At 33.5% G+C, this 16,032-nt stretch overlaps 1 protein-coding gene across 12 annotated transcripts in view; it reads right to left on the bottom strand.

The window, feature by feature from the left end:
• The window catches only part of mmd (disintegrin and metalloproteinase domain-containing protein mind-meld), a 575,647-nt gene that overhangs the window by 262,552 nt on the left and 297,063 nt on the right, over positions 1–16,032 (bottom strand). For 9 of the 12 annotated variants that reach the window (XM_075298290.1, XM_075298292.1, XM_075298297.1 and 6 more), the window contains exon 4: positions 8,795–8,991. In XM_075298290.1, coding sequence (XP_075154405.1) covers positions 8,795–8,991 — 197 coding nt within the window. The remainder of the gene's footprint in view (positions 1–8,794; positions 8,992–16,032) is intronic. The other 3 variants (XM_075298293.1, XM_075298294.1, XM_075298301.1) reach the window with 1 other exon arrangement.

Below are 16,032 nucleotides of genomic sequence, written 5' to 3'. Positions count from 1 at the left end.
GGAGTAAATATTGATAGATCTACTTTTATAAGATTAGATATGTGTAGATCCGAAAAATAGTAAGATCTTACGATATCTGATTACTTTGTAATTAGATATCATCAGATCTCAATATTGGCCAAGATCTGATGTCTTAGATACAATTGTATCTATTCCTGTTGGATCTGATATTAAATCTCGTCATGTAAGGAATTATACACAATTATATCAAACTCGATTTTACTGTATCTGGATAAATATGCGTAGATCTAAAAGGGCCAATTTTGAGATCTAATTGTATCTAATTAGATTCCCCAAGATGTACACGGGGGTCGACTTTTTTTTAAATATTCATATAGTAAACAGTTGGAATTGTCAACTTTTGAAAAAGTCTAAAGGTAAACTTTAAGAATCTGTTTATTATTTATATTCCAAATACCAAAATGGTGATTCACTTGCGGTAGTTTACATTATCTTCGCAATGTTGATTATTCAAATATATACTAAGTGATTTCACACATCATGTGCCATGCCGTTTGGACTCCGTTACAAAAATGTGGACTTCTACCTTTAACTGAGTTTCCTATTGACATATTTATTTCAAAATTCTCAAATTTTAGACAATTTTGGAACAAATCAAGTGGAAGTTTCTCTTTTGCAATTTTCTAGAATTGTACGACTTTCCAAACCTATAAGAAACATGTTCGATAATTCGATTATTGAGACATATTCTGCTTACATATCATCACATAGGAAACCTACAAAATTTTTCTGGCTGTAATAACCAACACATTTCGCTGTGCCATATGACTTTCTTTCGAAATACAAAACGAGAGTTTACTAAAACAAACACACACACGAACAAACAAATATGAAATATACTCTCGTATTTAGTACGACAGGATGTTAGAGTTTTTGTTTTTATTTCTTAGCCAAAGGGACAGAAATATTGCCACTGTGTCTACGGTTTGTAACACTGAATGCGAGTACATAAAAGGAAGGAATATCGAACGCACATTTGCCATATCCGATTTGCCATTAGTGAACAGTTGACTAAGGCAATCACTTGGCCCGAGATTGTAGTAGTATGCGGAGCGGGGGACAATGGCAAACGGGCACCCCTGGGGCCCTTAATATTGTTTTGGAGGCGGAGGGACAACGTTGTACTGACAAACGAGCAAATGGGAAACTGTTGAACTTCATTGATTTTGAAATAAATCAAAACAATTTACGCCACAGAGTAATCAATCTTCTTGCTGTTATTTACTCCTTCATTGAGCCTTTTTTCCTTTAGCATTGGCACAACCACAGGCAAGGCCTAACCCAACCATCCTCTTCAATTTCTCACAATATTGAAGCCATTTGTTAAGGGGACGTGTTTACGTGTTGGGCTTGCTGATGTTCAAACTGCTGCTGCTGCCGCTGCCGATTCGGTTTTATTGACGGGCTTACTGATGTTATTAGCGTCTTATGTTTCGAATTTAGAAAGTTTCTCTGATGAAGTAAATGAAACATCGATTTATACTTTAAGTACTTTTCGACGCACTCCTCCTGCCCATTCTAGTGTGTGCAAAAAGAGCTTGAAAAAGACAGCTTTAGACAATTGCAAACACGTTCGCTAACAAATTGCTTCAAAGCGATTTGCCGCTAATTTGCTTATTTCCTTCATAAATTTTATTACACGAGAAACAGAGAGAGAGAGAGAGCGAAAAGCGGTGGAAGAATATCTCTCGATGTATTTTGCATTTTATAAAAGTCGATTTGTTGAATAGACAAAATCAATGCAAATAAATTTTTGTTTCCATTGCCTTGACATGGAAATTCGTTACCACAAAAGCCTCAAAACCTGCCCCATTTCATAACATCTTGCTCGATTGGTAAACCTTTTTCTTGTTATCTGTCGACAATTCGAATGTCCTGAATTATTCATTAACCATAGAAAAAAGTTTTTGCCAAATTAAATTCATAAGACTTGTTTAATTCCATTTTGTACATTCCTAATTCCCTTTGGCCTACCGCCTTCTTCAAGATTCGAAGGAGCCGAAAAAGGATGCCACCAATAAAAAAAAAAACTGTATTACAAGTGTGACATTTTCTAGAGAAATGCTTAACAAACACGCAATACAAGGATTCTCTAGAGAATACCCCCATAGTAATTGGATTTATTTGTGAATGTTTTCAATTTTCTCTTGACTCAAGTATGTGGTTGTCTTTTGCTCGAACTCAGAAAATTAATTATTACACAATTAGCATTTCTTGTTGTTGAAAAATTAATCACATTGCTTCTAAAATACTTTCTTTGTTAGAACGAAATTTTTTTTGTTTGTAAATCAAATATGGCCTAGCAATTTAATGCAGTGCAAATAAGTTTAGGCTTTAGTCAGCTGCGTTTTTACGAAAGTAAAGGGTGATTCTTTTGAGGTTAGGATTTTCATGCATTAGTATTTGACAGATCACGTGGGATTTCAGACATGGTGTCAAAGAGAAAGATGCTCAGTATGCTTTGACATTTCATCATGAATAGACTTACTAACGAGCCACAACGTCGAATTTTCAGTGAATGGGCCCTAGAAAAGTTGGCAGAAAATCCGCTTTTTTATCGACAAATTTTGTTCAGCGATGAGGCTCATTTCTGGTTGAATGGCTACGTAAATAAGCAACATTGCCGCATTTGGAGTGAAGAGCAACCAGAAGCCGTTCAAGAACTGCCCATGCATCCCGAAAAATGCACTGTTTGGTGTGGTTTGTACGCTGGTGGAATCATTGGACCGTATTTTTTCAAAGATGCTGTTGGACGCAACGTTACGGTGAATGGCGATCGCTATCGTTCGATGCTAACAAACTTTTTGTTGCCAAAAATGGAAGAACTGAACTTGGTTGACATGTGGTTTCAACAAGATGGCGCTACATGCCACACAGCTCGCGATTCTATGGCCATTTTGAGGGAAAACTTCGGAGAACAATTCATCTCAAGAAATGGACCGGTAAGTTGGCCACCAAGATCATGCGATTTGACGCCTTTAGACTATTTTTTGTGGGGCTACGTCAAGTCTAAAGTCTACAGAAATAAGCCAGCAACTATTCCAGCTTTGGAAGACAACATTTCCGAAGAAATTCGGGCTATTCCGGCCGAAATGCTCGAAAAAGTTGCCCAAAATTGGACTTTCCGAATGGACCACCTAAGACGCAGCCGCGGTCAACATTTAAATGAAATTATCTTCAAAAAGTAAATGTCATGGACCAATCTAACGTTTCAAATAAAGAACCGATGAGATTTTGCAAATTTTATGCGTTTTTTTTTTAAAAAAAGTTATCAAGCTCTTAACAAATCACCCTTTAAAAACGCAGCTCATACTGACTCCACTAAGGTATCCGGTTCACCTGATTCCGTTACAAAAACCCAAGGCGAATAGTGAAACCGCTTTTGAGGATCGGTTTACTGATTTTCTCTATATAAATGAAATTTCTAAAAACTTTGTTATATGTTTCCTACTAAATTCAAAATTTATGTTAATGCGTTCTGAAAGGAAGAGCAGCAGAGTCATTAAAACACGCGGCACAAATTGGCACAAAATAAACCTTTTTAATATTACTCTTTATGTTTTTGAAACTTATTTGCATACCTTAGTCTCCACCCACGATAAGCAGAGTAAACTTTCTTGGAAAAAATTCTCAAGATCGACCTAACGAACCATTGTCGGAGGAAGCTATGCTGTTAATACTGCAGAACAATATGGGCTAAAAGACCAGACTTACTGGACTATATTCTTTTTATGAAATTTTGCTTAACCAAAAGCAAAGGGGCTGACGTATATCCTTGATGTCACGTGTATCATCTCTAAGGTCTTTAATCAACACTGGGGCACAACATCTCTGTCACGTGGCACAACATCTCGATGACCAATTGTGATCTTCGAGAGACAACACAGTCAAAAAATATTTTTGTAAAAGAGCCACCTTGTTACCAGGGAGGGATCCTACAAAATGAACAAGGTTTTCCAAAGAAAGATTTTCTATTCACACATATTCATGAAAAAACACTTTCACTCATAGAAAAAAATCTTACATGGCGTGCTCATTTCAAAACGATTCGTTCATGAAATTTAATCAACATACATGCGGTGTAGGGTTGCCAAAAAATTATTAATTTTTAAATTTGGTCCGATGGTCGGACCAAATGGAATTTAGTTGATTTTGGTCCATTTTCGTCAAATCGTTATTTTTTTTTTTCAAATTATTATATAGAAATAAAATTTCGACAAAATTTCCTGTAGAATTAAAATTTTGACAAAATTTTCTATAAAAATAAAATTTTGACAAAATTTTCTATAAAAATAAAATTTTGAAAAATTTTTCTATAGATATAAAATGTTAACTATATTTTCTATAGAAAATAGAAATAAAATTTTCTAATGAATTAGAATTTTAATAAAGTTTTCTACAGAAATAAATATTTGCAACATTTTCTATAGAAATAAAATTTTGACGACATTTAGTAAAATTGTGACAAACTATTCTAGAGAAATAAAATTTTGCGAACATTTTCTATGGAACTAAAATTTTGTCAAAATTTTCTATAAAAATAAAATTTTGCGAAAATTTTCTATAGACCTAAAATTTTGAGACAAAATTTTCTATAGAAATAAAATTTTGACAAAATTTTCTATAGAAATAAAATGTTGACAAATTTTTCTATAGATATAAAATGTTAACTATATTTTCTATAGAAATAAAATGTTGGCTAAATTTTCTATAAAACTGAAATTTTGACAAAATTCCTAACGAAATGAAATTTTGACAAAATTTTCTAATGAATTAGAATCTTAATAAAGTTTTCTACAGAAATAAATATTTGCAACATTTTCTATAGAAATAAAATTTTGACGACATTTAGTAAAATTGTGACAAACTATTCTAGACAAATAAAATTTTGCGAACATTTTCTATGGAACTAAAATTTTGTCAAAATTTTCTATAAAAATAAAATTTTGCGAAAATTTTCTATAGACCTAAAATTTTGACAAAACTTTCTGTAGAATTAAAATTTTGACAAAATTTTCTATAGAAATAAAATGTTGACAAATTTTTCTATAGATATAAAATGTTAACTATATTTTCTATAGAAATAAAATGTTGGCTAAATTTTCTATAAAACTGAAATTTTGACAAAAATTCCTAACGAAATGAAATTTTGACAAAATTTTCTAATGAATTAGAATCTTAATAAAGTTTTCTACAGAAATAAATATTTGCAACATTTTCTATAGAAATAAAATTTTGACGACATTTAGTAAAATTGTGACAAACTATTCTAGACAAATAAAATTTTGCGAACATTTTCTATGGAACTAAAATTTTGTCAAAATTTTCTATAAAAATAAAATTTTGCGAAAATTTTCTATAGACCTAAAATTTTGACAAAACTTTCTGTAGAATTAAAATTTTGACAAAATTTTCTATAGAAATAAAATGTTGACAAATTTTTCTATAGATATAAAATGTTAACTATATTTTCTATAGAAATAAAATGTTGGCTAAATTTTCTATAAAACTGAAATTTTGACAAAAATTCCTAACGAAATGAAATTTTGACAAAATTTTCTAATGAATTAGAATTTTAATAAAGTTTTCTACAGAAATAAATATTTGCAACATTTTCTATAGAAATAAAATTTTAACGACATTTAGTAAAATTGTGACAAACTATTCTATAGAAATAAAATTTTGCAAAAATTTTCTATACAACTAAAATTTTCTATAGAAATAAAATTTTGACAAAATTTTCTATAGAAATAAAATTTTGGCAAAAATTTCTATCGAAGTAAAATTTTGAAAAATTTTAACTTTTAAATGATATTAATTTGGTACGACTTTTGGTCCAATTTTGGTAAAATGTTGGTCCAAAACACGCTGATGCGGTGTCAATCTGACAACGATAAAATGACACCATGCGTTGTCAAAACAACAACCAGCGTTCATGATCTGAAAACGTTATAGTTACGACTTTATAAACAGAATTAAAAAAAAGATTTCCGCTAGCGTGACTCGAACCTGTGTTTTCTGCACCATACGCGTTAACAGACGCCTTAGCACATTGTACCACCGAGGTAGTTGCCATAATAACGTCTAACGATTATTTTAAGACTTTTCATGGCCAAAGAAAAACGAAGGCCGTTCATGAAATCGTGAACGCCCGTGGACGAAATTGTGAACATTCCGTTTTGATTTTTTTGTGAACGTCTCCATTTCATTTTGTCACCGTCCGTTCACGACTATGGAACGTAATTTTTTCTATTAGTGTTCATGAATGAGAAATACCCTCATATTATTAAGGTTAGGTTAGGTTATGTGGCAGCCCGATATTTCAGGCTCACTTAGACTATTCAATCCATTGTGATACCACATTGGTGAACTTCTCTCTTATCACTGAGTGCTGCCCGATTCCATGTTAAGCTCAATGACAAGGGACCTCCTTTTTATAGCCGAGTCCGAACGGCGTTCCACATTGCAGTGAAACCACTTAGAGAAGCTTTGAAACCCTCAGAAATGTCACCAGCATTACTGAGGTTGGATAATCCACCGCTGAAAAACTTTTTGGTGTTCGGTCGAAGCAGGAATCGAACCCACGACCTTGTGTATGCAAGGCGGGCATGCTAACCATTGCACCACGGTGGCTCCCATATTATTAATTCCGTATACCAAAAAGAATATGAATATTCGAAATATTGTTATCCGACCATATTCTGTGTAAAGGTGAAAGTTTGAGTCGATCTAGCGATGTCCATCCGTCCGTCTGTTGAAATCACGCTAAATTACAAACGAGACAAACTATCGACTTGAAACTCGGCGCAAGTTGCTGCTATTGATATAGGTCATATAGCATTGCAAATGGACCAAATCGGACCACTTTAAGGTATAACCCCCCGATATAAACAAATCCCCATATTTAAATCCCGTAGCCTCTTGTGGGAGTACATTTCACTCGAAACTGTTGACATTGGTACGTGATGTCAATGAATTTGACCGGGGAAAGATTGCTTCGTATCTATCCATAATTATATAAAGCAGCCCATAAACCAACCCTCAAGATCTGGCTTCTAAAGCCTCATGGAGGAACAAATTTCATTCGATCCGTGTGAAATTTGGTCCTTATTTACATTGTGAAAATTGGTTCATATCGTCTCATAATTAGTTATAGAGCCACCGTGGTGCAATGGTTGGCATGCCCGCCTTGCATACACAAGGTCGTGGGTTCGATTCCTGCTTCGACCGAACACCAAAAAAGTTTTTCAGCGGTGGATTATCCCACCTCAGTAATGCTGGTGACATTTCTGAGGGTTTCAAAGCTTCTCTAAGTGGTTTCACTACAATGTGGAACGCCGTTCGGACTCGGCTATAAAAAGGAGGTCCCTTGTCATTGAGCTTAACATGAAATTGGGCATCACTCAGTGATAAGAGAGAAGTTCACCACTGTGGTATCAAAATGGACTGAATAGTCTAAGTGAGTCTGATACATCGGGCTACCAACTAACCTAACCTTGAATACCCTACAAGACATTTGAGAAAATTTTGGAAAATATTTTTGTACATTATGTATCTCAAGTCGTTATTATTTACACTAAAAAATATTGACCGACAATGACACAAAATTACATACGTACGTCCATGAAATAAGAAACATTCTTCTCATTATTAACAAAAAAAATGTTTTCTTTATTGAATCTTTGTGTTAAATAAAAAAAGTTTCGAATATAGATTAGAATTTATTTTACAAATGAAGTGTCCACAGTTTAAAGATTTTAGAGAACAATATTTTCAAGTGGTCTATGGTAATTTTGATTCATTCGTTTATGGCTTTCTTTGCACATTATTATAATTTTAATAACAACTTATTGGACACGAAGACTAAGAAGTGAGTGTTAAAGATAATTCCAGATACCAATCTCCACAAGTCTGACTATCCACATGCTTAATCGCTATTTTGTGTATATTTATTTAAAGCAAGTTTCACGGCTTTGTCTTGAAATCAATAGCAAAATCCCTTGTGAAAGTCAACTGAACTTTTTTTGAGAATAAAATATAATAATAATATTTAAAATTTTTTTTTTATTTTTTAACAGCATTATCTATATGAAAACAACTTTTTCATATACATTTAAAAGATAATGTAAGACCTAAAACATTTAAAAAAATCTAAAGCTATTCTATAGTTGGATGTACTATATACACTAATTTACTAGATAATGGTAACATTTTCTAATGTAAGGTACAAAAATCTATACAATTCTTTGTAAGAATATGAATTTATAAAAGTTTATAATATTGTTTTTTTTTCGAAAACAACAAAGAAAGCGCATGCAAATTTGTGGATAATTTTAAGCTATAAAAAATCTTCATTAGGTGGGAAAACATGCATTAAGAACTAGAAATGAATAAAACTATATATTTATTGGCTAAGCAATGGTATGTTTGCTTGTTTTTTTTTTTTTTTTTTTTTAAAAAATATTGGATTCATTTCTATCGTGTGTTTTTGTTATGTGTGTTTCGGAATTTTTGTGAAAAAAAATTTTTGATGAAGATTGCTTTCCACTTGAAGATTTTTTTTGTAAGTTTTCTGATACCCATGATGATGATTGCTGCTTTCAGATTTAAATCTCAAATAAAAATTGAAAAATGAAATCATAAGGAAATCAAACGGAAAAGCTGAACTTGGGTTGGATTTTAACAAAATGAATGGATTTGAAGTTCGATAGAGACAGACAGAGAGAGATAGAGATAGCTTGAGCAGGAGTGAGGAGTGAGAGTATGAACATACCATTGTGTAATTGTTTAAATTTCGTTTTGAACGTAAACGATTGCGTACCTTGGGTTGACTCACTTCACGCGTTGAAATGCCCATCTTCTCGTGGTGTCGCAATTGCACCGGATATATAATTTGATAATAATGGCCACCGATACGGCGTACCAATTCTTGATTTTGGCGGTATTCCTTAAGTAGACGTTCAACTTCACCTGAAAGTAGAAAAGAACAAAATGAAATTTACAAAAATCAGTTTGCATTGATTAAAGGAGAGAGAGGGAGAGAAAATATAAAGTAGGCAATAAAATACCATAAAAGTCGACGTGGTGTAATTTTGAAATTGGTACTCAAAAAGATCGTTACATTTTTTTTTTTTTTTGGAAAATTTGTATGTTTCCCATATTTTACATACGGCACCAATAGCAAAATATTGGTGCTCCAAAGAAGAACCTGACTGTTATTAACCTAACAAACAAAAAATATGTTGGTTGTACTATCGAACTTCAATGTCAATTGTCTGTTTTTAGTTGATGGTTACGTTAGGTTAGATATAGTGGTAGCCCAATATTTCAGGCCGGCTTAGACTATTCAGTCCATTGTGATACTACAGTGGTGAACTTATCTCTTATCACTGAGTGCTGGGCGATTCTATGTTAAGCTCAATGACAAGGGACCTCCTTTGAAACACTCAGAAATGTGGTATAATCCACCGCTGAAAAACGTTTTGGTGTTTGGTCAAACTAGGTTTAAACCCACTACCAGAGAACGGCTGCGATCTACGGCAACCGACCAATGTATTAAGTAAACACCAATATTTGCAATCTTAAAACACCAATTGGTAAAAAAATTTCAACCACCAATATCCAATGCAACCGACGACTGTCGGTGTTTGTTAGTATGAGTGTTGGTCTCTCGAAAACACCGTAGTAAAGCAATCACACAAATTGGTTACCCATATCTCAGCAGTTTGGTATTCTGTAATTTTATACTCTCTCAACTCTCTTGAGCTAATACCAACTGCTGGTAATTGTTGTTGTTGAGTGCAATCACACTTAAGTGCCACACACGTTTTTTGTTTACCGAGCGTTGTGACGATGTCGATTGGTTTAAGATTGCATACGAACATTGTATTAATGTAAAAAATCGCATGATAATTGGTGTCTTACTCACTGCCACCGACATTTTGTGGGTAAGATTGCAATACGAAAAAAAAAAGCCACCGGTTGCAGTTCTCTGCCCACTACACTGTGTATGCAAAGCTGGCATGCTAAGCATTGCATCACGTTGGTTCCCTTTAGTATATGGAGCCAAATAATTCGTTTGGTTTGCTACAGCAAATGTGTTTTCTGTGTGTATATAAATTCTTTTGCTACTTTTTTATTAATAGAAAATAATGCTAAAAATACAGCCATACATAATTTCACGGTTTCAAAAGCAACAAATTTAGTATTAATTGCATAAATTGTCAATAGACCTAAACGAATTCCCATTTCCACTAACCGTTCCATCTATTCGTGTGTATTTAATTAGCCAACAATGGTACTTTGGGCATTTTTGTCTCTCTGTCTGCTGCTGCTGCGAAATGCTTACTTTTCCAGGTTACAATAGCTTCCCCGTTTTGCTCGTGGGCAAATATGGGAAAGGAAATTTTTAATTATTAAATTTTATGGTTCGCATTGATAGCCCACACAGAATCTAGTTTCGGGCTATTTCAAATAGATAGAAGTTTTGTCTATTTCCAACTCTACTCGACTCATCAACCTCTTTGAATTTGGCTTAACAATTTTCGTTCGTAGGTTTGTCTTTTGAAGATTACTTTTGATTTTTGTTTTTAGGATTGTACAAGGTACTATTGGTTTTATGGAATCACTTGCTGAATTATCAACTAAACTAATTGAATGGGTAGAACTCTTTATAAGGGAAACCAATGGGATGACAAATACTGCTCGGACACTTCAAACATAATCCATATACCCTAGGAAGCTGTGCCAAAATATAAATCCAACTGTGATATTGGAAGTACCTAAAATCAATCGAATAGTTTTTTTTTTATGGGATTTGCTAGCTATTTATACCCTGCGCCACACTGTGGAACAGGGTATTATAAGTTAGTGCATATGTTTGTAACACCCAGAAGGAAACGAGATAGACATATGGTGTCTTTGGCAATAATGCTCAGGGTGGGTCCCTAAGTCGATATAACCATGTCCGTCTGTCCGTCCGTCCGTCTGTCTGTGAACACATTTTTGTGATCAAGGTCTAGGTCGCAATTTAAGTCCAATCGCCTTCAAATTTGGCACATGTACCTAATTTTGGTCAGAATAGAACCCTATTGATTTTGGAAGAACTCGGTTCAGATTTAGATATAGCTCCCATATATATCTTTCGCCCGATATGCACTAATATGGACCCAGCAGCCAGAGTTTTATACCGATTTGCTTGAAATTTTGCACAGGGAGTAGATTTAGCATTGTAGCTATGCGTGCCAAATTTGGTTGAAATCGGATCAGATTTAGATATATCTACCATATATATGTTTTTCTGATTTCGACAAAAATGGTCAAAATACCAACATTGTCCTTGTAAAATCGCCACTGCTTAGTCGAAAAGTTGTAAAAATGACTTATTTTCCTAAGCTTCTAATACATATATATCGAGCAATAAATCATAGATAAACTTTTGCGAAGTTTCCTTAAAATTGCTTCAGATTTAAATGTTTCCCATATTGTTTACTAACATTGTGTTCCACCTTAGTGCATTAACCAACTTAAATTTTGAGTCTATAGATTTTGTAGAAGTCTATCAAATTCCGTCCAGATCGAGTGACATTTGTTCCTAAGGCACAAAATTGTTCTAAAGGCATAACTCAAAAAAAAAAAAAAAAAAACATCTGAATATATCCTTCTAAAGATGTTCTTTATTGTATTGAATACACATGAAGTTCTTTTAATTCATAACTCGTTTTTTTCATCCCAGAAAAATTTAGAAACTGTTCTAAAGTGCTTTTAAAGGCATAACTTTAAAAGCACTTCCAAAAATATTTTCCCACTAACTACACAGGAAGTTCATTTAATTTAATTTTTTATAACTCGCTTTTTCATATTTTAATGGGCAATTTTAAGTTTTTTTTTTTTTTTCAAATTGGCTAAAAACAGAGGAATAAGTAATAAAAAGGTTTTATTTATTTATTTAAATTTTGTCGAAAAAATGTTAAATCTATTCCAGAAAAATAGAGAATTTTTGAAAATATTAGAGGTCAAAAAATATTTATTTGGCAAAATATCACAATATTTTTTAATTGACATCCAAAGTATTGGATTTGGATCACAACTTAAGAAGTGATGAAAATTCAGTGCAACGGCTGTTGAAATGGTGGACATCCGTCCTTTAACAAGCCAATGTTAAATTGATCGCCACTGCACCAATTTTGCACCACTTCCGCATCCAAAAAGTACATATTCATTGAATTTTGAACACTTTTTTTGCTGGGATATTGTTAATAGGTAGTTTTTTTTTGTGTCAAATAAGTTAAAAACAGACTCAGAATTAATAAAATGGAAAACTTATTTATATATTTTTTTGTTTAATTGTTTGCTTGGTCAATATTTTCTGTTCCTTTTATGTTTTATTTAGCTAATTGGGCCTAAATTCATTGATGTAAAGAAGAAAACCTTTTCACATTTTTATTTTTTTTATATTTTGCAAATTTTTGAACATATTTGAGGTCAAATGTTCCATACAAGCGTTAAAATGCATTACAAATCATAAAAATCATTTACTTTGCAAAATAGCCGAAATTTTGTTAGTTCACATTAAAATCGGATCACCCCTGAAGAAGTGATGCAAATTAAATGCAACGGCTACTGAAATAGAGAACATAGAACATCTTATGATAAGCTTATGTTAAATTTATCACTTCTGCGCCAATTTTGCACCACTTTCGTATCCAAAAAGAACATCTTCACTACTTTTCTGGTGAAGCTTTGTTTGCTGGGAATGGCCAATTTTAATATAATTTTAAATAAATTCCGTAATTTCAATGTTTGAGTCTAAATATTGTCAAAATGGCCGGTAAATGGTAATTTACGTCAACAACTGGGCTATGTTCTAGCACAAATTGTGTTAATTTTAAATTGGAATTGCCTCCATATAAAACAGGTCAATGGCGTTTTGGTCTACCTAATTAGTCTTGGGCATTACGCATTCATTAAATTTGGTCTCGCACACTCCTTTCTAAATGAGGCAAACCTTTTAAGTAAAATGGATTAAAATGCTTTTTTTTAGTAAAAAGTCAACTTCTGTAATGATTTCTTATGCTGTCGACAAGGACTATGACGATGTTGGTGTTGATGTTTATCCCCAAAATTTGACTAGCAAAGTGAAATGCAGATATTGTTGTTGGTTACACCAGAGGGTTAACAGAGGGTGGTATGTATGCAAATTTGAATGAAAGTTCAAATGCTGCATAAAAACGGAAATTAAATTTTCATTTGGAGAGTGATGTTTTTCTGGCCCCTTTAATGCCCTCCTCAATGCAACTGTTCAGCGAAGGATCTAATGAAAAGCTGGTTGACTTCCATCATCAGCCGGCAGCATGGAGTGGGTGTTGTTAGGAAATCAACTAAGTATGATTTTCACAAATGGGGGGGACAAACAAAAGTCCCTTATGCTGCATGGGAACTACAACACCAGAATTTGTCCCAAAACTTGGGCGATTCGTTGTTTACTTCACGAGAGACGAGAGAGCCATAATGAAAACTCTTTGGAAAACTATGGCACGATGAGTAGTAGTACAATGCGGATTTGGAAAAAGTTAGCTTGATTGTGGCTGATGAAGTAGCAGAAATGGGAGGCAAGAATGCAGTCTACTCGTTTTGTTTGGTTTAACAAAAATAAAGTATGAAGTGATTGGTGATGTGAATAAAATAGGTTCCGTTTCCGGAAGTTCCCCTCTGTCAGAAAACACAAAAAACCAAACCAAAACTTCCACCCCAGGGAAATAATATTTAATTAATTAATTTTCTTTTTTCTCTTGTAAGAGCCAACTATTCAGTTTTGAGGAAAAACATACTTGCATTGTCTATGCAAATATAAATGGAAGCTTGTATAGAGAAATATTGAATTTTCCCATCAAAACCTAAGTTTAAGTGCTAATGGCAAAAATGAAATAGAAGCATGGCGCTGCTTCTATTTGTGGTGGCTATAGCATAGGATGTCTGGTAGCTATTGCTATTCTGGAAGCAAATGATAAATGGAATATCATCACTTCAGTCAAAATAGAATAACAAATCTAAGCTATCTTGGATTTTTATTATCGCTCATCAGCTGAGACTTCCTCTGGCTTAGTTGCTTCTTTTCTCTCCATGACAATATCTGTTCGTAATGGAAGATGCATAGCATTTAAATTTAGTTTTGATGGATATTAATTGTATGCAAAGAAAAACGGGAATACCTTCATTTCCTGCTACTCTGCCTTTTGCAAAGAGTTAAGTTCAAGGTGTTCAACACACGCAGAACCTGAACTCTTTTAAAAAATGGGCCATTTGCCAGTCATCATTTGTAGAAAAGATTTGTACATTAGATGAGAAGATGGCGTAAAGAACTTCCATCGATGATTTAACATCCCCCCCTCCCCCAAAAGTATTTCATTAATCAAAGCAGATAAATGATCCTTGTTGGGAAATATGACAGTGTAGTTATATGACAAGCTCGTCAAACCATTTTCCGCCAACCCTTTTCGGAAAAAGGAGCTGACTGGAACAAATAGGAAACTTTGGTCTTATATTCGCAGCTGTTGTAATGCTAATGCGATTCCATAACAGTTTCGTCTTAGTCCTAAAACCGAGTAGTGACGTAAATGGATAAAGTTTTACCACAAAATTTCCTATGGAGTAAAGGCAAGTGTACCACATGTAGCCACACATGTTTCCATATCTATGAACTCTCCACTTTTCCTCCAAGCCTACGATAATAGGCAAACATACTCTGATTCTCTCATAATTTTGCTGAAAGCCTTCGTTGGGGCTGTTTTTTTTTTTGCTTAAATTTCCTAATAAGAATATTTCATTTCATTCTTTTGCATCTTTTGGGCTTTGTAAGAGGGATATCAATATTCCTATGAGCCTATTCGGCATATGGGTTGGGAAATGTGTTCGTTTTTTGTTTTTGGTTTTTCAATTGAGGACATCTAAAAGTCCTTAGATCTTAATCTTAATTACGAAAATTAACACCAATTAAAATCATGTCATTTACAAAGGGCAAGCTGCTTTTACAAGCTTCAAGTAACATCATAGACAGATGTCGAGCAAAATAGTAAAGAAGATTTAACAGTGTTACCAACTCTATTTTAATTATTCGTATATTCTTTCCTGCGAAATGACATTATAGAAATTTTATTTTATTGAAAAATTTGTCTCATTAAAGGCAACTTCCGATTTAAATAAATTTAGATGCAAATATTTTTAGTGGTTCAGCTGTCATTTCTCTTTTGACAAACAACTTGGTCCATGCGACTCTGGAAACGACCTTTTGCCGAAGTTTGTCGGATTATACAACAGTAATATCAGGATCGTGGTTTAGATGACCAGACATGTATGCATTTGGCATAAATTTTTACCCGATTCCGATTACAGCGATAATTTACATTATGCATCATTCTCGAAAAGAAAACTCTTATGAACATTGACATTGACTGGAAGCTTTTTACAACGCTTAAAGTAGGATTAGTTTGCTGGTAAAAACGAATATTCAGACATATTTTGACTAGAGTAAAACAAAGCAAGCATTGTTATGAGACGAATTCCGGCCATCCGTCCGAATTTTCCTATGAAGGCATCAAGTTTGGCAGATACGAGGGAAAACATCCAAAGAAAAACCAGCACCGATCCTAGGATCAACACTCTCGCCAAGGAGATCAACTAGAATATATTCGTAACATAAGCAAGAAGCGTGGTCCGCATTCAAAACTGATACCGGATTCCGTTACTAAGCCAGATAATAAAAAGTTACTGCCGCATTCAGACCATATTTAAGAATTCAATTGACATCTCTATCATTTTTCAAAAAGAAAACACAAACATCCAGACCAAGAATCAAAACCGGTCCATGTAGCTCTTATTGTCATCAACATATAATTGTATTTATAGAGCACATTATTAGGCAAACACAAGCCGATGTAAATAAACTTTATTTAAAGAAAACAAACCACTTTATTCCGTCTATATATCACCTCAAAGGAACTTTTGGTGTTGTAA

Source organism: Haematobia irritans, chromosome 3 (genome assembly GCF_050003625.1).
Source record: "Haematobia irritans isolate KBUSLIRL chromosome 3, ASM5000362v1, whole genome shotgun sequence".
In the NCBI taxonomy this organism is placed as follows: Eukaryota; Metazoa; Arthropoda; class Insecta; order Diptera; family Muscidae; genus Haematobia; species Haematobia irritans.
The sequence above is the reverse complement of the archived record's forward strand: the minus strand, read 5'-3'. Positions and strand labels throughout refer to the sequence as shown.